The sequence below is a fragment of the Microcaecilia unicolor genome, chromosome 4 (assembly GCF_901765095.1).
Source record: "Microcaecilia unicolor chromosome 4, aMicUni1.1, whole genome shotgun sequence".
Lineage (NCBI taxonomy): Eukaryota > Metazoa > Chordata > Amphibia > Gymnophiona > Siphonopidae > Microcaecilia > Microcaecilia unicolor.
Window position 1 is genome coordinate 314,833,301 of NC_044034.1, and position 27,662 is coordinate 314,860,962.

General features: G+C 43.5%; 1 protein-coding gene across 1 annotated transcript in view; it reads left to right on the forward strand.

Annotated features, from left to right (window-relative positions):
- Window positions 1-26,015, forward strand: part of PRNP (prion protein) — a 44,325-nt gene extending 18,310 nt beyond the window's left edge. The window contains exon 2 of the mRNA XM_030201842.1: window positions 24,168-26,015. Coding sequence (XP_030057702.1) covers window positions 24,170-24,898 — 729 coding nt within the window. The 5' untranslated portion in view covers window positions 24,168-24,169 and the 3' untranslated portion in view covers window positions 24,899-26,015. The remainder of the gene's footprint in view (window positions 1-24,167) is intronic.
- Window positions 26,016-27,662: the final 1,647 nt, after the last annotated feature.

Genomic DNA, 27,662 nt, shown 5'->3' on the forward strand with positions numbered 1-27,662 from the left:
TACATCTCAATTATAATGAATGGTGGAGTAACGTGTGTGTGATTAGGAAATATGAAACTATACTAGCCCATAAGCACCGTTGTGTTCAATCTGTCTTGAAGACCTGGGCTCGTTTGGATTCATTTTGTCAGACTCCTAATAGCACTACCTGATAATTGTATAATTGCTGATTTGCTATGGGTATTGTCATGGTATGTTGTTCTGCCTTTTTATTTTTGTTATTAACTTTGCCATAGCTTATTATTACTGTTTCTTTTTGGTTGTTTTGTGTTATACTTGTAAAACCTTAATAAAAATATGAAAAAAAAAAAAATTAAAAATCCCTCATCTGGCAGTATCTCATTTAGAACCTTACCATACCTTAACAGCACTAGCTCCCAAGACTCAAAAAGCGACAACCTTACACATGAAAAGGCAGCATTGTAAATATTATACCATGCCCTAAAACGCCAATACCCTCCTACCTGTTGAAAAAAACACAAAACAAACAGGACTGCAACAAGATCTCTACATAGGCACTACATGCTAGCAGAGTACCATACCTTATTCCAGTGATTCCTAAACCTGCAGTCTATATCCTTTCCTCTGTGATCAGCACCCCCCCCCCCCCCATGTTCAATATTGTCCCTGTGTGTCCCTATTTCCCGTCTGTCCTGCATTGCTCTTGTGTCCCTATGCCCAGTATGTCCTCTCTGTATTTCTGTCATTCCTCTCTTTTTCCTTCTTACCATACCTCACACCCCCTACTCTCTACCCTGGGGCCACTATCTCTCCTTCACCATCTCTCTTCCTTACCCCTCCACCTCAGTATATCTTCCTCTTGGGTCCAGTGTCTTTTCCCCCTACCTTCCTCTCCTCCAGTCTCACTCCCTCCTACTGGCCCCCCCCCCCCCCCCAGCTGGTCCAGCACCTATCCCTCTCCCTCCAGCTCCTTGGTCCAGCACTTTTTGTCTGTCCCCCCTCCCCCAGTAAAGCATCACCTCCATCTCTCTATGCCTAGGTCCAGCACCTCTCTTAACCTCTGTATCTTGCAGGTCCAGCGTCTGTCCCCTTTCCTCTCCCTCCCAGTTCCAGCATCTGTCCCATTTCTTTTCTTCCCCCACCCTTCCTAGTTCTAGTGTCCCCTTTTTCTTTCTACACGATCCCGGTTCAGCATATGTCCCCTTTCCATGCAGCACCTGTCTCCTTCCTTGACCCCCAACTACCATGCTGCACCTGTCTCCTTCCTTGCCTCCCACAGTACAGCATCTCTCTCCTCTTTGTCCTTCACCCACTCACAATCTAGTACCTCTCCTTTTCTTTTAAAAGTTCTTCTTGCCACGATCTATGCAGTGCTTACACTCTCAGCAAGAGTGGCCTGCTTTAGGCAATCCCTGGGCCTTCTTTCATCAAGGGTGGGATGCAGCAGAAGGAAGGCCCCCAGCATTGGCTGAAGCAGCTATTGTTGAGTAGCAGGCAGCTTCAGCCAATCCTAGGGCCTTCCTTAAGTAAGGGTGGGATGAAGCAGAAGGAAGTCTCCCGGGACTGGCAATAAACAGCTACTGCTGAGTAACAGGCTGCTTCATCCTATCCCGTGGCCTTCCTTCAGCAAGGGTGGTATGCAGCTGCAGGAACGTCCTGGAGGATTGTGGCTGAAGCAACCTGCTATTGCTAAGAGTGTCAGCACTGCGCAGATTGTGGAAAAAAGAACATTTAAAAGAAGAGAAGAGGTACCAGATTGCGGGTGGTGGGGCATGAGATTGGGCCCCTGTGGCCTGGGAGCTGGAGAAGGGGCCCAATTGTGTGTGTCCCACACTAAATGTGTGTGACTTGATATGTCAGAGATTGCAGATTTTTCTCCTCCCCCTTCCTCTTCAACTGTGTGGGAGCTCTTCTCTGTTGCTGTTCTCTTTGGGGATAGCAATGAAACCAGGGTTGCCAGGTTTAAATAAATTTTCTGACCCCAAACCAGTTCAAAACCCGCCCAAAACCGCACACCCCCGCCGTCATCAGCTCCGCCCCACCGTCACCAACCACGGCCCCGACTTCACCAACTCCGCCCACGTCACCGACGTCGTTAACACATGGTTAACACGTCGTTGACACATTAACCACACCCCCCGCGGGGCAAGAAAACTCGCAGCCAGCGAAGAAAAAACAACCCGCCCAACAAAATTAAACACCGACCAAAAAACCGCGACCTGCAGCAGGCAAAAATTTCCCGCAGCGGGTCGCGGAAAGCCGCCCAATTGCCATCTGGCAACTTTGAATGAAACCAGAGCTGGATTAAGGCACTGGCAAACTAGGCATGTGCCTTGGGTCCAAATGTTTCGAGGGCCCTGTCAGATGTGCTCAGGATGCAGAGACTACTAGGACTGCCAACTGTCTGGATTTTTTCAGGATTCTAAAAATTTGTAAATTACCTGTCTCAGAGCCAGAAGGATGGCTAAGTGAGTGGATATTTTTCAGAGTTTAGCACACTACAGTTCTCCATTGTCCCCCCCCCCCCCCCCCCCTTCCAGTGCAGAGGCTGTGGTAGGATCCAACCAATGAGAAGGTTTCTAGTCACAAGAAGGAGGGGCTGAACTCGATGGGCTGCTGCTGTGGCAGAAGTTGAGTTTTGCACATGGTGTTTGGAGAGAATCTGTGGAATCAGTGTTATGGGGCTGGGGGGAAAATATTGTTGAAAAGCACTGAAGAATGGGGAAAAGTGTGAAGGGGCTGATGTCAGCTGAGGAAAAGAACTGTCAGCTAATGCCAGAATTTTACATGATGGGGTGGGCAGAGCGGGTGGCGGTGGGGGCACTGCCTGGATGAACACATGAGCAGCAGGACTGCAGTAGAAAAGAGAGCTAGTTAGAGAGTGCATGTGTGTGTTTGTATATGTTTCTTTGTTTCTGGTGAGGATAGTCATATAAATAAAGCTTCTCTTGAAAATCTGGGCTGGAATGGAGTAGTTCACTGGTACAAATATACCTGTGGACATATTAAGTGAAGGGAAGTTTTCAGCCCAGGGAATTTTCTTGGGCAAATTCCTGTGAGCACTGCCCTAGTAGTACTTCTACTAATACTGCTTTCATTTGGCCTATATCCTTTCAGAGGCATCAAAAAAAAGCTAAGGGGGCCTTTTACAAAGCCATGCTAAAGTTTTTAGCTGGTGGTAAAAATCAGCTGGCGGTAAACGCTGAGATGCCCAGCTGATTTGCCTTTTCCATTTGTGAGCTTTTTTTCACATGTAAAACTTTGTAAATTTATATCTTGGACACACAGGTCTTAAATCTCATTCTTTCAGGCAGTTTGCCCTTGGAATCTATGATTTATACCTGAGGCAGTGGAGAGTGAAAATGATTTGCCCAGCTTCCCTGTTGTCAACCCACTGCTGCAGAGCTGCAAAGTTACCCAGCTCCAGGAGGGAGACTTCTTGGCTAGTCCTGTTTTTTAATTTATATCCCAATTCAGTATTCTATTTGTAGCCCCCGATGCCACCAGTTGAAATCAGGACTTCAGGTTCCATAATGTACCAGGACAGAGTTGCAGAAATCTAGGACTGGCTCAGAATTTCCCTTCTGGAACCAGGTTACTTAGCAGCTCTCCAGCTATAACCATGAAGCCTCTCCATTCAAAGCATGGGCTTGCGTAGTCCCCATGCTCACTCACAAACTATTATGTTATCATACCCACAGCTAGGCTGTGCACTTTACCCTGCTACTTCTGGAGAGGTAAAATAATGGTGGGATAGGGAGGCCCACAAATATATGTTTGCCAAGGGCCCAATGTAGTGTCAATCCATAAATGAAACAATTAACTAGTTTTGGCAGCAGATGTGATGGCTGGTCTAGGTGACAAAGTAATGAACAGTGTAATGATAATACAAAGATATATGGTGCTATTTAAAAATGAGGAAAAGACCTCAAAACACCCAAACGCTTACTATAATTTCAGCATCTTTCTTTGGGGTTGTGGCATTCATCATTGGTCTGAAAAACCTCGTAACATTTTACTATTTTGTTTACTTTATTAATCCTTTGTTTAAAAAAAAATTCTTTTTTGCTTTTGTTACAAAAGTCACATTGTTTTGGTAATGCAATGACAACTGTATACTTGTCTTTCAAAATAATCTTAAAGACAAATCTCAAATAAGTAGAGTCAAGCACTTAACTGACACTCGGGCAGCCAGACCCATTTCACCTTAAAAAAAAACCATATATCATTTGTTAACAATTTAAAGGGAAGCAAAGAAACTGACTTCTATTGTAAATATGACAATTGAATCATGTCAAACAACTTTTTACTAGCAAGCTGTCTTAAGTATTTCAAAAAAAGATTCAACTCGCATTTCATCTTACTGACTGCTTGCTGTACAAAATGTCAAGGGCTAGTTGTAAAAAGAAACCCCGCCAGTAATAAGTTGTTTTTAGGTGATCACTGAATGAATGATACCATCCTTTGTTATTTCATTGTCGATGCACAAACCCTGAAGAAGCCATTGAAGTGAAACGGGTCTGGTCGCCGTCAGGTGTCAATCAAGTGCTCGACTCTACTTGTTTTGTATTTGACTTTAAGATTATTTTGAAAGACAAGTATACAATTGTCATTGCATTGCCAAAAGAATGTGACTTTTGTATCAAAATCAAAAAAGAAAAAATGAAGAAAAGTTTAACAAAGGATTAATAAAGAAAACAAAATAATAAAATGTTATGAGGTTTTTCAGACCAATGATGAATGCCACAACCCCAGTGAAAGACGCCGAAATTATAGTAAGCGTTCGGGTGTTTTGAGGTCTTTTCCTCATTTTTAAATAGCACCATATATCTTTGTGTTATCACTGGACTCTTCATTACTTTGTTTGATTTTTAGAGTCTCAATTTGTTTTCTCTATTTTTTGTTACTGAGTGGTCTAGGTGACAGGAACTTCAGCAGCTCCACTGGTATCTTTTTGGGGTAGCAGTGGTGGCTTTGATGGCTTCTTAAAATGGGGCAACCTCTTGGGCCCAGGGCCAACTTAACCATTACACAGACTATGTAGCTGTCCATGGCAGCAGCTTCTGGGGAGCAGCAAAGGGCAGCTGAAAGCAAAGTAAAACACTATGACCCAACAGTCACATGCGAATAACAATATGAGGAACTCAACCAAACATTATAACTAATTCACTGTAGTCAAAATGTGTTTCGTAAAAATATAAGTTTTAAGCATCTTCTTAAAGCTAACAAAACTGGAAACAGCTTTAATCCCATTTGGAAGGTGTAACCAAAATGCTGCTGCTTGATACATAAAAATTGTCTGAAATAAATTTCCAGTACCACGTGGACACCTTTAGGACTAGGAAATGTTAAAAAAAATTAAGATGTTGTACAAGATGCATTCTCTATTATACTGGCCTGCATATTATTGTCATTAATATGCAGGACACCAAAAATTGGTATGGGCCATAATTTGGGGACCCATGGACTGAAGTTTCCATGCATGCCATGAGTTCAAACTAGGACAGGATCAGTGTAGCCTTGCTGACCAGTGGGAAGTCAAGCCTGGGTTTTTCTGCCCCTTCCACATTCCTTATCCACACTAGAAACTACCAGGAAAGGATAAACCAGGCCTGATGTACCTGTCACCTGTGACCTAGAATTAGGCCACCCTGCCTATTGAAGCTGTATACCCCTGTTACATTTGCCAGCTAGCACCATTTTTTACTTGCATCTGATTACATGCATAGGTTTGGAGTCTTGCCTAGCTTTGAAAGTCTGGAGTATCAATTGTTTGGGGAAAACAGCTCCTCAGGTTAGAAAAGCCATCAGTGTTCATTAGATCTCAGTTCTGCAGGCTGTGACTGTGTGGTTTAAAATAAGGAATGAAGGCAGCTTATCCTCACCATGGCAACAGTACATTAGCTGTCTCTGCATTTCAGGGCACCTGCCTCATACAGAACAGCCTTATGGATGCATTGTGCATAAGCCAGCAGGGATCACATGCCTGGTGCATCATCTACCTAGCTTTTCTTGTTGGTTAGAGGACACTGTGGGTTTAAAAATGTAAATTAACTGAAATCTCAAAGCACTGGTAGAATACAATGGTTGATATGAAAAGTGGGTTCTTTATTCTTTTTTAATGAGGTCACTTCTGAGCTGTCTAAACACGCAGTACAGTTTCTGCTGTATTATTGGTTTGCCAAACAGGGTGTTTGGTGGCTAAAAGGTCCAATGCATGCTAAACCATTCTTACAAGCCTTTCTAGACACACTGCTTTTTTGAGGTAGGCGTTGTTTCTCTTTGAATGTGTGGATATGGCCAGAAGCTCCCTTCTAGAGTTGCCAGTTGGCTCCAAGTTTGCTTAACTGATTTACTTTGGTAGTCCTGGGGTTTCTGCATTGCTTGTAGGAACTTGCAAGGCTTAGGAGTCTACTTTGGAACAGTTGTTAGGAGGCTCAATTAAAATAGCGGAAGAACTACAGGTCTCTGCATGCACTGTGGTAGTTAGTACACATTTGTTTGCCCATCCATAAGCAAATGAATATGTAGGGCAGTGCTTCCGAAACCTTTTATTTATTAGGATTTATTTACCGCCTTTTTCAAGGAATTCTGTCAAGGCAGTGTACAGTAAGAATAAATCAAACATAAGCAATAGACAATTACAGCAATAAAAATATTAAAATAACAATCCAATATGAATCAATTATAACACTTAAAAATTCACATGATCCTCAATGAAGGAGACAGCAGCAGTCTGCACAGGGGTGAATGTGTGGTTCTGACCCTAGTCCAGTGTAACAGAAAACCAGCAGAGAAGGAGGGGGCAAAGCTTCCGAACATCCACTGACTCATAGACCCATGCTGACTGCCATTACTGGATATAGCTCGCAATGGAGGTCCAGAGGAAGGAGAGCAGCCCTGTTTCTGTGACTGCCCCCTCCCCAATCTATTGATGATGTGACCCCATTTGGGAACCACTGTCAGGTGAGGACTGCCCTAGGGACACTACAAAAAGTGATTTATTAGGTATGTCTGTGCCTTCCATGGGCAAACCTCCTGCAGTCCTATTCCCTTTAACACAGGGATCTGCAGTAGAAGGGTGTTGGAGGATTGTGGGATATTTACTGTCAAGGCCTAAGCTGGAGTACAAGACAAGCAATCAAAAAATGTCATAAGGACACCAATATAATTCCTTAAAAAATATATTTAATTGATAACTCCCCTGAAAATTAAGCACATATAGGACCAAATTCAATAAATGGTGCCAAAAAATTGGCGCTGAAAAAAAAAGCGCAAAGCACTATTCTATAAACAGCATTAAGTTGGGCACGATTTATAGAATATCGCTTAGTGCCAGGAATTTACACCAACTGAACCCTGATGTAAATCCTGTTGCCTAAAATAGGTGCGGATTCCCCTTAAGACCTTCACATGGCTGTACCCTCTTTTTGGAGCCACGTGCAAGTCCCGGCACCCAAACATATGCATGTAAATTTTAATTAATGCCAATTAGCACCAATAATTGATTATTAGTACCCAAGTGGAGGAGTAGCCTAGTGGTTAGTGCAGCGGACTCTGATCCTGGGGAACTGGGTTCGATTCCCACTGCAGCTCCTTGTGACTCTGGGCAAGTCACTTATCCCTCTATTGTCCCAGGTACAAATAAGTGCCTGTATATAATATGTAAAGCTATGTTAAATTGTACAGCGCTGCGTAACCCTAGTAGAGCTTTAGAAATGTTTAGTAGTAGTAAAGCGCTTTGAAAGTAGTTGGAAAAACCACAGAAAGGCAGTATATAAGTCCCATTCCCATTTATCAGCACAAATTGGCTTGTTATTCAAATTTCCACAAGCAATTTGTACCGCCATATATAGAATTGGGAGGATAGCCAATAAGGAAGCAGAAACCAGTAGCAAAATCTTTTATGTGCAGACAGAAAATAATGGTTATGGTTCTTGAACTGAATACTTTTCTCTATTGTAGAAGAGGTGACTCTGGTCCCAGGTATATCCTGTCCTCTCAGGGCTAGATGCATCAACCAAACGTTAAAAAATCTAAATCGTAAAAGTGCTTAACGAGTTTGAAACAACGAAGAATGCACAAAAAAAACAGCTCAAAAATGTTCGGTGCGGTATTGAAAAGTACAATGTATCAAGCGTTTGTTATCCCCGTTGTTAATTTGCTCCTTAAGCATGCGCAGAGCAGCCACAAACGTATTAAACCTACGTAGGTCGCTTACATCAGACTGGGGCGTGCGAGGGGGGGATCCCGACCTGCAAGCCTTTTAGCTGTCTGATCTAGCAGAAGAGTGCAGTTGAAGATAACTCTAAAAAGAACGACCCTCGTAAATCCCCTTTTGGAACAAAAGACCTCTTTGCAGCTTGTTTACAGTACTGGGAAAATTGGCTTTAGGGGATAGCAGAGAGTGTTAATTTTCAAAGCTGTGGGAGATGGGGAGAGACAGGATTTTTAACTGCAGGGAGAAGCAGTATGTTTTGTTTTGTAATGATGCAGGGGAAAGCGGAGAGCCATGTGTTTGTGTTTGTATCTCACTTTTCTTTTTAAACATGCTGGCTTGGATTTTATGGTGCAGGGGGCAGCTGGGAGATGATAGCTCAGGCCTTAACGACAGGTCTGAGCACACGTAAAATTTCTGACGGTAAATGATTCGTTGCAATCATCGGTATGGTTAGTGCATTCCGAATTGGCCACATTTCAATGGTAGTTTCTCCTTTGCATTCCGTTTTCGTTAGCTGCTTGCTTCGTAGGAAAAAGGCCTTTAATGCATGCAACGGTTAGGAATTTCCTTCGTTAAAGGGTTGTTAGAGGGTCGTTAAGGTTTAGTGCATCTAGTCCTCAGTCTTCTGTATAGGTTTTGCAAAAGACAACTCCAATTATTAAGGCCCATTAAGGCAACCCTCAGTGCCTACTAAGTTCAGTGCAAAATATTAACTCAGTGCCCCAAAATAATTAGACCAAATTCCCTTTCCTTTCTCAGATATTTCCAGTTCCAATTGGCAAGAGAGCAGGGCTGGTGGTGAGGGGCAATATTCCCCAGGCCCAGTCTCCAAGGGGGGGGTCTGGTGCCAGAAGGTTCTGCTCCCTCAGTCTGTCTCTGTCCTGCTCTTATGTGTCAGGACCTGGGTGATTTAATGAGATAACCCAGGACCCGGCACATAGGAGCTGGAGAGTGACAGACTGAGGGCAAAGACACTGGAAGGTTAGGGGGCGGGCGGCAGCCCGAGTGAGGAGGGAGGCGGCAGCCCAAGTGGGGGCTGCGGTGGCCCAGCTCTGCCTCTTGGCAACCCTGCAAGAGAGGCTCTCCAGTAATGTACGGATATACAAAAACAGGGCTAGGAAAACAACTGAGCTAAGAGTCCATAAAAACACAATTAAAATAGTTGCAAAAGATATCAAAAAGTTTCAGTGGGATTTATAACTTTTGATTACTCTGAGCATTGCTCTCTCCTTCAATCTCAAATATCACAACTCTCTGCAGACTTTATAGTTAAAATCTTTAATCCACTGTACGGTGCCTTAGCCTTCTTTCAAGGTGGGTAGCAGCCTCTCTCTTCTTTATCACTTCTTTGTGGATACTGTGTATCTTATAGGCATATATTAAGACAGAGATTCCTAAACTGTGGATCAGGACCCCCAAATGGAGTGTGGTGTAGGCCCAGTTGGGCACAGGCAGGTACAGGACTACCCAGCTGTTCGGGATCCCCAAGCCCTGCCAGCAGAAGAGTCCTGGCTTCTCTCCCTCCCCTCCCCCTCAGGCAGTCCAGAATCTCTCAACCCCTCTTCTCCCCCAGACTTTCCCAAAATTGGGTATCTGGCTATGCCACCGGTTTGGGGTCACAACCTGAATGCTTCTCCATAGATGCGTCATTATTCTGCATCTCTGGGGAGTTAGACAAAACAATTGACAAGCACCGGATTAAACCCTGATCTTTATTTCTCTCACTCTCTTTTGGTAGGTAAATAGATCTTCTGAGCTCCGGTCACACTTCTGTCTACTCTCATTCGCTTTGTTTCCCAGTGCTTACTTTAGCTTAGTTCAGGCAGGTTAGGAAACACCTAAGACTCGGGCCCTACCCCTTTAGGATCTAAATACTCGCAGGCTCCACTACTCCCCAGTGTCCAATCCTTTCTCCAATAAGGAATGTAGTCTAGCAACAGCTTCAGTGTCTCTTTGTCTTCTGATGATCAAGATCAGATTTCCTCAGTAACCTATCCCTCCTCTCTGGCTCTGTGTTCCTCAGGGGACAGCTGTGGATCAGACTGGAAACCTCTGATCAGTTTAGTCTCTTTAGAAGCAGGCCTCTCTCAGTATACACCAGGGATAGCTGTGTACCAGATTGGCAACCCCTAAGCTTTCTTCTTTCCCCTTAGACTCTAGAGCAGGAAGCCAAGGTTTAGATGGGCCCTAGAGTGAAGTAACCCACCTGTTGTAATTATGTATACTCCAAGGTAGGAAGAAGACAATGCTGCACTGTGAAATTGGAATTTTATCCTTCCCTCCAAAAGCTACTTCCCTGGAAAAGATCACCCCCTATTCAGATTTGATTAGAACCTTTCAGGAGCAAGGGCCCAGAATTGACAGCCTGCCACACTAGTATCCTAAAGCATTATGGTATTTGTAGCTCCTGATTCTACCCTTTGAAATCAGATATGCCTGTCCCATAAGGCAACAGGATGAGGATGCCATCTCTCTTCTGGAACTGAGTAATTTGGCAGCTCCTTGAACATGTGCAGTAGTGAGCAGCATTGAAGAAGTGATGGTGGGAAAGCTAGGCCTTACCACCTGAAGATATGCTGGAGGCAGCCGCTGAAAGCAGGTGATAGTAGGTAAAGAGTAGGGTTGCCAACTAGATCCAGATTCGCCTGACAGGGTTGAAACAGTCCTGGTCAGGGACTTGTAGCCTTGCTTTTCTTAGAGTATCCAATAGGGAAATCAGAACCACAAGTACCTGCATGCAGTATGGTAAGGCCAGGACTGGATCAACCCTGTTGGGCAAATCTGGATCTAGTTGGCAACCCTAGTAATAAAGAAAGAGGGAGGGGAGAAGAACAAAGTTCAAGAAGAGTGTGCTTCCCACACACCCCTACCACATACTATTCCACACACAGAGCAGCTACTCACCAAATTACCTCCTCTCCCCCCATACTGTTATTAATGCAGTCATTAATAGTGATTTTAAAAATTAATCATGATTAAAAAAAACTAATCACATTGCAGTTTCTCCTGTGTCCTCCAAACATCTCTTCTGCTGTCATCCACTCCCAACCCCTGCTGTAAGTGCAATCTGACATCTTTCCCCCGTCCATGATTCAACATCACCCACCCTCCCACTCCAGTCTTTCATAAAGTGGTCTGCTGTTTATCCCCACCAGCGGCAGCGTTGCACATATGCTGCCTGGTCTAATGCTTTCCCTCTGACCTGTCTCACCCAGACAGAAACATGAAATGATGTCAGAGGAGGCGGGACGGGCTACTACTACTACTACTACTACTTAACATTTCTAGAGCGCTACTAGGGTTACGCAGCGCTGTACAATTTAACAAAGAGAGACAGTCCCTGCTCAAAGAGCTTACAATCTAATAGACAAGTGAACGGTCGGTCCGATAGGGGCAGTCAAATTGGGGCAGTCTGGATTCACTGAACGGTAAGGGTTAGGTGCCGAACGCAGCATTGAAGAGGTGGGCTTTAAGCAAAGACTTGAAGACGGGCAGGGAGGGGGCTTGGCGTAAGGGTTCAGGAAGGTTGTTCCAAGCATAGGGTGAGGCGAGGCAGAATGAGCGGAGCCTGGAGTTGGCGGTGGTGGAGAAGGGTACTGAGAGGAGGGATTTATCCTGTGAACGGAGGTTACGGGCGGGAACGTAAGGGGAGATGAGGGTAGAGGGCTAGAGGGAAAGCTTCAGAGTAGGCCACAGGCAGTATATGTGCAATGCTGCCACACCCAGGACCAGCAGAAGACCAACTTTAAAGTAGACCAGTAGGGATATTGAGAGGGAGAGTAGATGCTGAACCCTGGGTGGGTGGAGAAGTATGAGCTGCAGACCTGCAAGTAGAACTGGAGGGGTCACTGATGGAAGCCACGAGAAGAGCTTGCTGCTGTTCACCACCAAATTTGTGTCGCTGCTCATGGGGGTTGAGGAGAGCGAAGGAAAGGTCCTGGAGGGAGGAAGAAGGGAGAGAGATAATAGATCCCAGGAAAGAAAGAGAGATAATGAACCTGGAAAAAGAGGAGAGGGAGGAAAGGTAGAGATGTTGGATCTGGTGGTGGGAAGGAGGGAGATTATCAGTCCTTTAGGGAAGGGAAGAGAGATGGGATTTGATATACCATCTTTCTGTGGTCACAGTCAAAGCGGATAACATATTATGTACAGGTACTTATTTAGTACCTGGGGCAATGGAGGGTTCAGTGACTTGCCCAGAGTGACAAGGAGCTGCAATAGGAAATAAATAAATGAAATACCTTTTAATTGTACAATTAATTGCGATTAAAAAGTTTTTTATTGACATGCAGCCCTAGATCCTATACTACTCTTTCAAATCCTCATATATTCAGCAATATGTATCATTTTCAACTCGGAGCATATAGCCCAATTCTTTAAGGGGCCCTTTTACCAAATGGCAGTAAAAGGTGACCTATGGTAACATCAGCGCATAGGATCACCTCACGCTGAGGCCACCTTTTACCGCTGCCTCTAAAGGGCCTTTTCTTTTAAAGGGCCAGTGAATCAAAAAATTTCCGTACGACCATTTACTGCTGGACTCCTTACCGCCTTACTACAATTAACACTCCCATACCTTGTTCAGCAACAAAACAATTAAACACACTACCACTGCCCCATTAATAGATAAAACTATGAAACATGACAGATGGAAATTCTCACAGCTGGTTTCTTTGATACTGTAGTAAATTTTTTTTTTAACTTATTTCTTGGAACTTATGGCAAAAACTCAATATATGGTCACAAAAGCAGATCCTATATAATAAAGCGCACCTCTAACATTCTGAAGCTGACTGCATGGCTGAGGCATTTCTGCTCTCTGTATCCATCTCCTGAATTGACATCACGTACTTCCGGGTTCGTCACAAGCAGAAGTGACCAACCAAACGAGGGTTCTCGGCTTCAGAATGTTGGCGGTGCATTCTGTTAAATAGGATTGGTCAGTTCCTTGAAGCACAGCCAGAGCTCAGTGTCCTGCGCAGTAACGCTTAGACACCAGAGAGAGAGAGGGGAGGGGAGGTATCTCTGTCACACACACACTCTCTCTCTCTCACACACTCTCTCTCTCTCTCTCTCACACTGTCTCTCACATACTCTATGAGGCATATTTTCAAAGCACTTAGCCTTCCAAAGTTCCATAGAAACCTATGGAACTTTGGAAGGCTAAGTGTTTTGAAAATATGCCTCAATATGTGTCACACAGTCACTCACACACTCTCTTGGTCTCATACACTCAGTCTCACAGAGAGTCTGTGTCTCACACACATTCTCTGTCTCTCGCACACACTATCTGTGTGAAACACGCTCTCGCTTTCACACTGTGTCTCACATACGCACTTGCACACACTCTCATTCTCACACACACACTCTCTCTCTCTCTCACAGACACACTCGCACTCAGACTCACTCTCTCTCTCACACACACATACACTCGCACATTCACTCTCTCTCTCACACACACAGTCACTCTCACATACACTCTCTCAAACATACACACTCCGAGGAAAACCTTACTAGCGGCCGTTTCATTTGTGTCAGAAACGGGCCTTTTTTACTAGTTACAGATAAAAAAAGATTTTATCTAATTTAGGGGGTCTTTTAGAAAGCGGCGGTAAGCCAAACGTGCGTCTTTTTGCCGGTTGCCGCTTATTTGTTGCGGCTTGAAGTTTGTTCAGCAACCTGTTCAAAATCCCCCAGAAGCAGGTTCTGTGGAACCAAAACACCATGCTGTCCTCACAGTGGGCGTCTGTCTCAGCGCTGTTCCTTTGTGTTGTCAGTTAAGTACTGGGGTTGCTGTTTTTTGATTTCACTGAAAATTCTCATAAGAATTTTAAAAATTAGAACTTAAATAAAAGTAGAATTAACAGGTTTTATCCAGTATAGGAGGCAAGTGATTAATATTTATGAAGTGCTGCAGATCTGGAAAAGCTTTGTTCTGTAGGAGATCACATAGCTGTTTTGATTTGCTCTATGATGCCTCCTATCTGGTTTTTCCTTATTAAGTTTTGTTGGTCTTTTTTGCCTCTATAATTTTATGTTTCTCACCACTGTTGTTCAATTTTACTACTCCTTTTGTTTTTTCAAATTTCTTTTTGAGGAGTGACAGTTTTTCCCTATTATTTTTGTGATTATTTGGGATTCTGTCAAGTAATTGTAACCTGAATTGGCCACTGCTGGAAGCAGGATACTGGGCTAGATGGACCATTGGTCTGACCCAGTGTGGCTATTCTTATGTTCATGCACGTTGCATGACAGGAGACGACTTCTCACAATTAGCATAAATAGACATTCCAATTTCAAAATTCTGATAAAATATGAAGAAAAAAGTGTTAAAGGAGCCACTTTCAGAATCTCAAAAGTGATAACTGAGTTTAGTAAATCCATTTTTATCAAATCCATCTCTGTGAGGGCAAGTTTTGTTTTGATTGAAAGGACATGTGAATATTTATTGAGCAGCTCTTCAGTGCCCTCAGAATTGCCTTTTCAACTTACATCTATGCTTTTAGCTCCTTCCTTGACCAGAGGAAAGCCAGCAATTACATTTTCCTAAGAGTGTGTCCAACACATCCAGCTTGCTGCTCCATTTTTCATTAGCATTCTCCAGGTCAATGTTCAAAACCACTTTTGCAGCCAGCATCAGAGACTGATTACATAAGTTGCTGTTATTTTTTCCCATGTAAGTCACTAAATAGCCAAAAGCTATGTGTTTGTTCATCATGGGATGGGATTTCGGACGGGACAAGAAGGTATCTGTTTAACTTATGTGTTCTAGTTTGAACCGAGAAATTGTATGGATGACATCATACAGATGACATCTCTATAAAGTCAGGCTTGAATATATAACTGATATAGAACTCTGCATAAAGATATACAGATAATCCATAATCTAGCGTGGAGGGAGTACCTAATGGTGAGCTAAGAATCTTGGGAGCCTGTCAGCTCCTTATGATCTTGGGCAAGTCACTTAACCCTCCCTTGTCTTAGGAACAAGCTCAGAAAGCTCAATGCAAGCAACATATAAGAAATAGTTTTTTAAAAATCCTCATGTGCTCCCCATCCCAATGCGTATATACCTCCTTCCAACCAATATTCAACACAAGGTAATCGGCCAGGAATGACCACCGACTGGTTAACTCGACATCTTCAACTTCACAACAGAAGAACAGTTAAACTGCATTCAGCCTATAGAAAGTAATAACATACATTATCTTACTCTTTGAGCCAGCCACTGAGGCACACAAGTTTTTTTAACATTGCCTGGTGAAAGAGATGCATGTTTTTATTGTCTATGAGGCCCTTTTATTAAGCAGTGCTAAAAAGTGGCCTGCGGTATTTTTAGCCTATGGCTTTCCCGTGCACTGAGGCCACTTTTAGTATGGCGGTAAAATGGCCGCATTTTTCTTTTTTACCAATTAGCGCGTGACCATTAGCGTGAGAATCCTTACCATCATCTATTTTGTAGGCACTAGGGGCTCCCACATTAATCTGGTACTAATTGGTTGGCACTTGGCAGTGCCCCCGCACAAGCGGATTAGTACAGGGAGTGCCTTCTCTCTACCCATAAACCCACCCTCGTGCTAAAAGTTAAAACCTATTTTTTAGCACGGGATTGGCATGCTTCAACCAGCGAACTACTGCAGGGCACCTCAGTGCATCCCATGGCAGTACTTTTTGACGTTCAGTAGGCACGTGCTAGTGCCTACCGCCACTTAGTAAAAGGGCCCCTTTGTATCCTGATAATGAAATTTAAGCACTCACAAGAGATAGTTGTAGCTGGTGTTCCTAAGTATTTCCTAGCCGGACTAGCAATGACCGGATGTGACACTTCATGTTTCTTCCACCACTGGAGTGGACATAACTCATGATCTATCTGAGGTTCAGCAATGTAATGGTCATCAGCCTTGTTACCAGATGTTGGTTTCAGCAATGGATCATCCTCGGAATCTGATGAATACTAAGCATGCAAGTGAACCTTCTTTCTTAATGGTTCTGTAGATGGTGTTTCAATAGCAGCATTCGTTTCATCATGACAGTAGATTCTGCAGCTTCTTCCAGACATTACTTTGCTGTTCTTTTGGCATACACTTGAGGAGTTTAAAATGGGAGTCCAATGCAGTTGCAAAGTTCAACCAGGACCAGTTTAGCTGTCTGTCTTTTACATCAGTACTAATGGCACCTAAAGAATTGACGTGGACAAAAATAGCACTTAGCACTATGCTATAAATGGCGCATAAAGTTATGCCCCATTTATAGAATACCACCTACATTTAAGTGTGACCATTTAAGCCTATTATCAGCGCTGATTGGTTCATTATTCAATTAAGTTGCATGTGCAAATTTAGGTATGCATCTCATAGAGTTTGGGAATAAATGTTTCTTTGAAGTGAACCACGTATGCTGAATCATCGTCAGACACCATCATAACATGATGAAGATGGCATATAGTTGGCAGTACCACCGAGCATGAGATATATTGATCTACACTCAGCAACTCCATTGCATGTTTGTAGGGTTTTAGAAATGTCTGCATCACACAAAGTTTATCCTACTCAGAGACCATTAGCAGGTTCAATGTTTACGCCGAGGATGAGTCAAAGTTGCCATCACCGCCTTTTTGTTCCTAACCAGTCTCTCAATCATACCTAGGGTAGAATTCCACCTTGTGGATACATCTTGAACTAGCATTTCAATTTTCATATCAAGTTTTCGCTGTTGCACTTGATTTTCAGGGCTGTGTTTGAAATCGCCAGTAACCTTTCTATACTTTGCCAAAATAACCTTTATGCTACACTCGCCTATTTCTTTGTTAACAGACAGCTGGACAGTGTGGGCAAAGCATGGCATATGCTCAAAAGGCAGCAGACCAACCGCAGCAGTCACATTGCAAGCGTTGTCAGTACTAGTAGCCTAGTAGTTAGCGCAGCGGACTCTGATCCTGGGGAACTGGGTTCGATTCCCACTCTGGGCAAGTCACTTAACCCTCCATTGTCCCAGGTACAAATAAGTACCTGTATATACTAGTAAACTGCTTTGAATGTAGTTACAAAAACCACAGAAAGGTGATATATCAAGCCCCATTCCCTTTCCCCACCTTCCCCTTACTAATAGTGTTCTGCACAAACTGATGTAAAGTGGCATTCTTCCACGTGGTAAACAGTTAAGTGCAAAATCCAAGTCTGGTCCATCATTTGATATGCAACTCCCAAGTAGCTGTTGACTAATGATCTCCAGTAATCTGCTATAAGTGCGACATGGGCTGCTCCATCCACAAGTGCTTGAATCTTGCTCTTTTCCAGTTCGAACGGATCTCTGATGTATGCATCAGTCTTTGGCCCGCTTGGAAGTTCATAGGTTTGGCATCCTATTGCAATCCTCGGAGCTTCCCAGAGGCCATTATCAGAAAGAATGTTAATGGGGCCACCATCCTTACCTATCCACCTGGTGATAGCATTTATAATGTTTATATTTTTATTTGGATCAGTCAGCTTGGTCTGATTCTTTTCTTGTAACTGAAGTAGGGTAGGCTGATGCTGATTAGAATCTTTTGATCCTGTGATGAAAGAAACACGTTTGGTGTGGAAATGATAAGATAGAGATGACGTGCTGCGATGATACTTAAATTCACCTTTACAATATTTATAAATCGTCTTTTGCTGATCTTTGTCTATTCAGTGTGGTCATGTCCTCCCTCAACTACACACATTTCATTAGCCACAAATAAATGTATCTTTCAGTGCTTCAGTCAGCTGTCCCCCGAAAATACCCAAGATTTACAGGGTGGTCACTAGAGATAGGGAGCTGTAATTGTCAGCCCCATGGTAAAATCAATGTGTAGGCCAGCCCCTGGAGGCAGGGCCAGAGAAACTTAATAAAAATCCTGAAGGCAAGGAGTTCTGGGCCTTTGGTAGCCCGCCCCTGCCAGATGACCCACAGCACCGAGGAGGAGTCCTGTTTAGGATAGATCAAAGAACAAATTTAAATAATATTACTGGACTTAGATCATTCTGTTGATCGGGAGCCCAGCAGTACCCTCCACGCAGAGATTGCCCAGGCCAAGGAAACTAAACCGAGAGGAGACAGAGCAGGGCACTCACCGTTGTTGAACCCGGACCAAAGAAAATACCAGAATTACCACGTAACTAGTCCCTAGACCTAAATATGGGAAATGTGAGCAGATTCTGAGGACAATGCCAAGTACCCTGTTCAGTTGTAGTTAGGAGAAATGTGAGATAAAAGGTTCTGCTTGGACTGAAACTTATCAAGAGGGAAAAAAATCACCTTAGGTACCATCTCTTTTATTCTTTTGTTTGTTTGATGGAAAGAAACTGTTTGGAAAGACTGAAATGTGAATTTAGAAAAGCGCCCTGATATCATTGGAGAGTAGATTTAAAGCTGTTCTGATACATCTGAAGGATCCCTGAAATGTTTAGATCAAGTTGACTGTTATAAACTGTGTTTGTGTGTGTTTTGAGTTCCTGTTAGTGAAGCAAGTTACAGTTTCTGCAAAAAGGAGACTACTGGCTTTTCTTCAGGCATGAATGCCCAGAGAAAGAGTACCTTTGGCCTACCAAAGTATTCAGTGCCCCGGCCCACGCCCAGCTTGTGAGGTCCCTTGCAGTGGAAGCTGTGTGTGTGTGGTGAGGTGATTTTTGTCGCTGGGACCTCAGGACCCTGGGAGGTGTGCAGAGTGAACGCCCGGGGTGGAACTGAAGTGGAGGTGATCCCAGAGTTACATATAGATGCATCAGTGCCAGAATTAGGTATTGTGATGTTGTAGGCACAGCCATGGGAAACAACAGCGAAGCATCCTGCTCCTCCCAAACATGAGAGTTCGGCACTCTAAAAAATATGGCACTTAGGGTAATGCCTCAAGCACCTTGCCGTAGTTCTGGCCCTTAGACCTGCTGCTTTCATGTAATCTGTAAAACAAACATTTTCAGGTGAAATTGTCGGTAACGCTTGTACTAAATTTTACTCATGCAATAGTAACTATAGTTTGTCTTGGAGAAGCCCCAAAAGTTCCTAGTTTATAAGGTAATCACAATACTTATTTAATTTATGTCATAGATTTATATCCCATTTTAAAATCAAAACGGGTTACAAGAAAAACATTCACAATATCAAAACACACTAAAAATCACATCAAATCATAAATTGCCATAGACAAAATAGGGAGAACTGCCAAAGAAACAGACTTGTTTTTATCCATCAATAAATGCTTTTTACAGCAGTTCCTTAAATTGTTGATAGTCAGTGCAAAGTCTTAAATAGCCTGGAAGAAGGTTCCCCAAATTCCCCCCAACTACTGAAAAAGTATGATTCCGTGTTTCTGATAAATGACAAACGGGCACAGATAGCTGCTTCTTCGATCTGGAATGAAGATCTTGTTGTGGTTTATACATATCAGAGAATACATAAATATTGTGGAGTTACACCATATATACATTGATGGATCAAAGTAAATACTTTATACTGTGCATGAAATTTTACTGGCAACCAATGCAAACATTTCAAAGCAGGAGAAATGTGCTCAAATCTCTTTTGTCTCCACAAACATAGTAACATAGAGGGGCATAATCGAACGTTGCCAGCCAAATAGATCGCCGGCGATCTATGTTGGCGGCAGTGCTACAGCTGGCCGGAACAGTATTATCGAAAAAGATGGCCGGCCATCTTTTTTTTCGATAATACGGTTTAGCCCGGCCAAATGCCGTGGAGTTCGCCGGTTTTGAGGTGGCCGGGTTTGTTTTTCAGCGATAATGGAAAGTTATGTCGGCCATCTCAAACCCCGGCCAAATTCAAAGCATTTGGCCGTGGGAGGAGCCAGCATTTTTAGTGCACTGGCCCCCCTGACATGCCAGGACACCAACCAGCCACCCTAGGGGTCACTGCGGTGGACTTCAGAAAAGTTCCCACCACGTGCATAGCTCCTGTTCTTTGGGAGCTGAGCCCCCCCCCAAACCCACTACCCACAAATGTACTGCACCCACTAAAATTGCTCCAGGGACCTGCATACAGCCTCTAGGACTTATTGCTGCTGTATAACTTTGGCACACCAGTTCACACCTGAAGACTAATCTCTCTCAAAAAGTCCTTTCTTGAAATAACCACGTTTACTCACAGTTAACTGCAGATCAGAGGTTGTGCCCCACTGGCAAAGAGTCCCCTGGTACTAAGATTAGCAGTAGGTCAGAGCTGGCACAATGGTGTACAATGCCCTCTTTCAGCACCATTCAAGGTAAGAACTACGTTCTCTAACGTGGGTAACACAGGAAAGGGACCTAAAACTGGCTTACAAAAATGGCCACTACCGCATGGACTACAACAGGAAACAAAACAGGGCACACTCTGACTCAGTTAGCAGGGGGGAAAAGCACCATGGGAGTAGAGCCCAGTACCCTACACCCACCACAATGCATTGCTAATGTGACTCTCTGCAGGGCACCTAACAGAAAAGGTGTCACACTCACCCCAGAGCCACATCGCAACCAGGGAAAGGCTGTCGGAGGATACAACACATTCTGCTGTCATGGAGGTGGGTACGGCATTTGAGGCTGGCATACATTCTGGAAAAAAGGTTTTTCGTTTTATTTTTTTAGTTTAGAAGGGGATTGGTGACCACTGGGGGAGTAAGGGGAGGTCATCCCCCATTCCCTCCAGTGGTCATCTGGTCAGTTGGGGCACCTTTTTGAGGCTTGGTCGTGAAAATAAAAGGACCAAGTAAAGCCGGCGAAATACTGCTTAACGCCGCTTTTTTTTTCCATTATCGGCGAAAGCCGGCCATCTGGTAGCCATGCCCATGCCCGCCTATGTCCCGCCTTCACTAATCTACCGACACGCCCCCTTGAACTTTCGCCGGCGAAGCAACGGGAAAGCGGTGATGCTGTCAAAAATGCCGCTTTCAATTATACCGATTTCGCCGCTTTTAAGAAATCGCCAGCCATCTCCCAATTTATGTCGGAAGATGGCTGGCGATCACTTTCGATTATAAGCTGGATAGTAACATAGTAGCTGATGGCAGACAAAGACCTGCATGGTTCATCCAGTCTGCCCAACAAGATAAACTCATATGTGTATACCTTACCTTGATTTGTACCTGCCTTTTTCAGGGCACAGACCGTAGAAGTCTGCCCAGCAGTATTTCCCGCCTCCCAACCACCAGTCCCACCTCCCATCACTGGCTCTGGCACAGACCGTATAAGTCGGCCCTCCACTATCCTCGCCTCCCAACCACCAACCTCTCTTCCCCCACCTGCTCCGCCACCCAATTTTGGCTAAGCTTCTGAGGATCCATTCCTACTGCACAGGATTCCTTTATACATATCCCACTCATGTTTGAATTCCGTTACCGTTTTCATCTCCACCACCTCCCGCGGGAGGGCATTCCAAGCATCCACCACCCTCTCCGTGAAAAAATACTTCCTGACATCTTTTTTGAGTCTGCCCCCCTTCAATCTCATTCCATGTCCTCTCGTTCTACCGCCTTCCCATCTCCGGAAAAGATTTGTTTGCGGATTAATACCTTTCAAGTATTTGAACGTCTGTATCATATCACCCCTGTTCCTCCTTTCCTCCAGGGTATACATGTTCAGGTCAGCAAGTCTCTGCTCATGAGTCTTGGAACGCAAATCCCATACCATTCTCGTAGCTTTTCTTTGCACCACTTCCATTTTTTTAACATCCTTCGCAAGGTACGGCCTCCAAAACTGAACACAATACTCCAGGTGGGGCCTCACCAACGACTTGTACAGGGGCATCAACACTTCCTTTCTTCTGTTGATCACACCTCTCTCTATACAGCCTAGCAACCTTCTCGCTACGGCCACCGCCTTGTCACACTGTTTCGTCACCTTCAGATCCTCGGATACTACCACCCCAAGATCCCTCTCCCCCTCAGTACCTATCAGACTCTCACCGCCTAACACATAAGTCTCTCGTGGGTTTCTACTCCCTAAATGCATCACTTTGCATTTCTTCGCATTGAATTTTAATTGCCAAACCTTAGACCATTCTTCTAGCTTCCTCAGATCCTTTTTCATGCTTTCCACTCCCTCCTAGGTGTCCACTCTGTTGCAAATCTTAGTATCATCTGCAAATAGGCAAACTTTACCTTCTAACCCTTCGGCAATGTCACTCACAAATATATTGAACAGAATCGGCCCCAGCACCGATCCCTGAGGCACTCCACTACTCACCTTTCCCTCCTCCGAGCGAAATCCATTTACCATCACCCTCTGTCGTCTGTCTGTCAACCAGTTCCTAATCCAGTTCACCACTTCGGGACCTATCTTCAGCCCATCTAGTTTATTTAAGAGCCTCCTGTGGGGAACCGTGTCAAAAGCTTTGCTAAAATCTAAGTAGATTACGTCTATAGCACGTCGATGATTCAGTTCGCCAGTTACCCAATCAAAGAATTCAATGAGATTCGTTTGGCATGATTTCCCTCTGGTAAAACAAGCTTCTGCATTCTGAACAATCTGCAGAGCCTGTATCTTAGTAGAATTGAAACCCAAGTAAAGGGAGTTAAAATAAACTAACCGCAATAATACCAGGATGTACAAAAATTGCTCACTGATATCATTCTTTTTAATTTACTCATCACACGTAACTGAAAGCAGTAGAAATCACTTAATGTGTCTGTATTGGCATACTTAAATCATGATCTAGCAACACACCAAATTCTGAATAATATGTAAATTGGAACTGTTTATCAGACAGGTGCATGTAAATATAGTACGTATGTCCTGAATGTTCATGACAGTCTGAAAAGCAAACTTGTTTAGGAGTGAAGTAAGTTTTGAGGACCAGGTCTGGGAACCACTCAATACTTGATTGAATACTAATATTACAGCTAGGGCAGCATTTCAATTAAAATTTTTAATCACAAATAATCACGGGCATGGCCAGTAGTCCATTGGGGAGGGGCACAGGGGTGCACTGTAGGGGGCACACATTTCCTTTCCATCCATTAAGTATCATACCTTTGCTGGTGGGGATGCCAAATCCACTGCTGAAGCAACCTCCTTCCTCCTTGTACTGCCTCAGGAGTGAAGTCAGCAAGGTGCCTCCAGTTGCCACTCCCTAATCATGCTCAGTTCATGCACGAACTTGGGGAATGCAAGTGTCGGTGGTTGGAGGCATGCCACTAACTTCCTTGTTCCTGAGGCAGTACAAGGAGGAAGGGGGTGACTCAGGCAGCAGATTTCTTTGGCTGGTTGAGCTTCAGCAACCCCACTGTCCCAGGTCCATTATCTCTCTCTCTTCCCTCCCTCACTCTGAGCCCAACATCTCTCCCTCTCTCTTCTCCCTTAGCTCCATTATCTCTATCTCTCTCTTCCTTCTCTCCCAAACCCTCCCCCCCCCCCCCCACCACTCATCCAACACTTCTTTTTCTTCCTTCCCTCTACCCCCAGGTCCATTATCTTTCTCTCTCTCTCTTCTCCCTCCACTGCTCTCCCTCCATCTTTCCTTTTTTTTTCCTTCCTTCCCTCTACCCCAGGTCTATTATCTTTCTCTCTCTCTTCTCCCTCCATCCTTCTCTTCCTCAGTTCAACTTCTATCCCTATTTTCCTCTTCCTCTCTGCACAATCCACCATCTCTCTGTTTGCAGAAGGGTGGGCTGGATTAGAGGGAAGGCCCGCTGCAGGCAGCCTTTCATTACAGCTGCCACTGACTTGCAGGGCCGAAGACTTGCAATTTCAAAAGGTACCAGAGGAGGAAGAACTGCTGGAAGGTCCGGGAGGGGAGGGTGTGAGTGATGCCAGGCAGCACGTGATTAATTATTAATTGCAGTTACGTTTTTAAATTGTGATTACTCATTAATGCATTAATCGCGGCATTAACCATGATTAACGTACAGCCCTAAATACAGCATTTTTCATCTAAGCTGCCTAGGGATAAATGTTAAATATATTGTATGCTACCCATTTTCATTCTGTGGATGAGTTGCCTTTAATGAATCTCTTTGAACTTTTACATTTTACAGCCATGGCGAAGAGTCTTCTGACCTGGGGTATTGTGGTCTTGCTATTTCTGACATGGATAGATATTTCCCAGCCTCTGAAGATCAAAACTGGAAAGAGTAAAAGTGGGAGTAAGAAACCTACAAGCAACTGGGGCAGCTGGGGCAACCCAAATAGTGGAACTGGCAACACTGGGGGCACCTGGGGAAACCGGAACCCGAGTTATCCTGGAAGCAACTGGAACAACTGGGGGCAAAACTACAACCCTTATGGAGGGGGAAGTAGCTACAACAAGCAGTGGAAACCACACAACAAAGCCAAGCCAAACATGAAAATGATGGCTGGGGCTGCTGTGGCAGGGGCAGTTGCTGGGGGCATAGGAGGCTATGCTCTGGGAAATGCCGTTGGGAGGAGCCGAATTTTCTTTGATGACGATTATCAGCGGTACTACTACAACCAACACCCCAACCAGTTCCCTGACCGTGTCTACAGACCCCAATACAACACCAACCAGCGGGTGACAGAGGACATCTTCGTCAATGATTGTTTCAACTATTCCATGACTGAATATGTGGTGAAACCCTCTGTAGAGAAGAATGTGAATGAAACAGATGCCATGGAGACCCAGGTCATGCAGCATGTGATCAGGCAATTGTGCATCAGAGAATATCAGATGGCATCAGGAGCAAAGATACTCACTCCCCCTTCACTGGTACTCTGTGTGCTGCTGTTCATCTCCCTTGTCACTCAGTGATAAACACACAAGGCCAATTTTGCTATCCCATGCTAATGCTATGAGGGGAGTGTGTACATAAATGGCGAAGCGGAGAATTCTTCCTAATTTGTTATAATATTTTTGTCATAATCTAGTCAATCTTCATAATGTATGACCAAGCATGAATGAAGGCAGACACACCCATGCACACCCCATTCTTTTTCCCCCCCAATCTGTGTACACTTAACATGCTAGTGGAGCAGCAGGTAAAGTGAAAGCAAATGCAGCTCAGCAAATGAAACACAAAAGTACCTGTGTTTTCACCAAACAGAAAATTAGTTAAAAGAAATGCATTGTGGTTAGGTAGAGAAGAGACTTTTGAAGAATTTTCAAAGGTTCCCCTAGATATCTCCTGAGGAAGGGACCCTATTAGTCTCTCAAGCTTACATCTTCAAGCATTCATAAGCCCTGTACAAGTATAATTTCTAGTCTGCTGCTCCGTTGGATTCCTTGTGGTCAACCAAGTAAAACACTGGTTCTTTGAAATGTAAGCATGTTGTTTCTGGATTGTCATTAAGTCACATGAAGCCAGTTCCATCCAATATTTCTCTACCAATCTTCTTACACTGGTCATTTTGTGACATCTGTCTCTGCCTGAATTAGGTGAAGAATTGACTTCTGAAGTGTAGGGGCCTTGGGCTGAGTTCACATTCATCTTTCCTGCACAACAGGGTTTAGGGTTTAATTACATCACTAGAGAGCCCAAGATCTTGCATCATGAGACCCCTGATGGCCAGATCAGAAGGAAAGCAAGATCACTGGGTTGAATGTGGGATAGTGGAGACAGAAAGGAGATAAACTTCTTGGAGCACTGATTAAAGGACCATAGCATTGCAACTTCAAAACACCACTGTCATAATAGGAAGAATGATTGAAACAGTTTACCATTGGACTGGAAAGCCAGGAATCAGATATGGGGATGTATAAGTGAATTGGGTAAAAGAATATACAGTCCTATTAATTTTCCCCTAATGTTGATATTAACTTAAAGACTGACCTGTGACAATTAGAGAAAGTAGCATCTGGCTTGTACATATGTTTATGCTTGACTTTTCCCTACATTTTGTGTATAAGTAAAATGTCTACCAGTACAGTACTTGACTAACTTGTTAAATTTTGTATTACAACAATTAGGGAAATTTAAAGATAAACCGGAGCTAACAACTCGTAAACAGTATTCTACATGTATGCTCCAGAACACAAATCTTAACAGTATGAAAATATTTATTACAATTGCTAATCAAATATAACAAATAACTACACTCTTATTTCAATCATACCAATCACCCATCACATTCATTCAATCAATTTACTGGACATTTTTATCTAATCAAAGGAGTCAAATCGAGATCCAGAATCAACATATCACAAGTCAGCAAGAAACGCTTGTGAATTAATTGAAGCAAAACCCCATGTCTATATGAAAATCCCCACACTGAATGAAGATAATCAAGAATTTCAGTCAGTTGAAACTTCCAATACCAAATGCTTCATGTAGACCATGGGGTGTAACACTGAAGATCTCTTTCACAATGTTGGACTGGAAAATATCTTTATAGAAATATAAATTCAAATCACGTTTTCATAGCCACCACAGTTGTTTTGGTCTCATGGTGCGTGAAGTTCCTCAATTAGACAAAACATCAAATTGATCACAAAGCCTCACTAGCATCACCACCTGTCCTTAAAATTACCTGCATTATAGCAACAAAACGCGTTAATGAGGCTTTGCTTACTCAGGAGCAAAGGTTTATTTTTTATTGACAAATGGTGGAGCCTGGAGGTTTAAATTTAGAGGTAGAATGGTAATCATCAAGATCCCAATCGCATTCATATGCTGGGGTATTATGGCTTTCTATATAATCCTGGAACTAGTTTGTCAGTGCATTCCAGCCGTGGGTCGGCACTTCTTGTGGGTGAGATTTGGATGCTGTCTCTCCGGTATTCAGCTTTAAAACTAGTATTGTGTGACATTGAGCTTGAGTTTATATTCTTTAGTTATATTTGGGTATATGGGAGTGTTATGTATTTAATTCTTTTTTCATAAGGATTTTATTGTTCCTCCTGAATTAGATATCGAAATGCGGTCCCGCATAGGGGAACAGTTGAGCGATCAATTTGTTGATTTGTCTAATTGAGGAACTTCACGCACCACGAGACCAAAACAACTGTGTGGTGGTTATGAAAATGTGATTTGAATTTATATTTCTATAAAGATATTTTCCAGTCCAACATTGTGAAAGAGATCTTCAGTGTTACACCCCATGGTCTACATGAAGCATTTGGTATTGGAAGTTTCAACTGACTGAAATTCTTGATTGAGTATCTTCATCCATTGTGGGGATTTTCATATAGACATGGGGTTTTGTTTCAATTAATTCACAAGCGTTTTTTGCTGACTTGTGATATGTCGATTCTGGATCTGGATTTGATTCCTTTGATTAGATAAGAATGTCCAGTAAATTGAATGAATGTGATGGGTGATTGGTATGACTGAAGTAAGAGTGTAGTTATTTGTTATATTTGATTAGCAATTGTAATAAATATTTTCATACAGTTAAGATTTGTGTTCTGGAGCATACATGTAGAGTACTGTTTATAACTTGTTAAAATGTAAGGCTCTGGGACCAAGAGGCATATTTTCAAAGCACTTAGACTTACAAGGTTACATAGAGGGGCATAATCAAACGCGAACGCCTATTTCCATGGGCGTCTATGTCAGACAACGGGTAAGTGAAGAGGA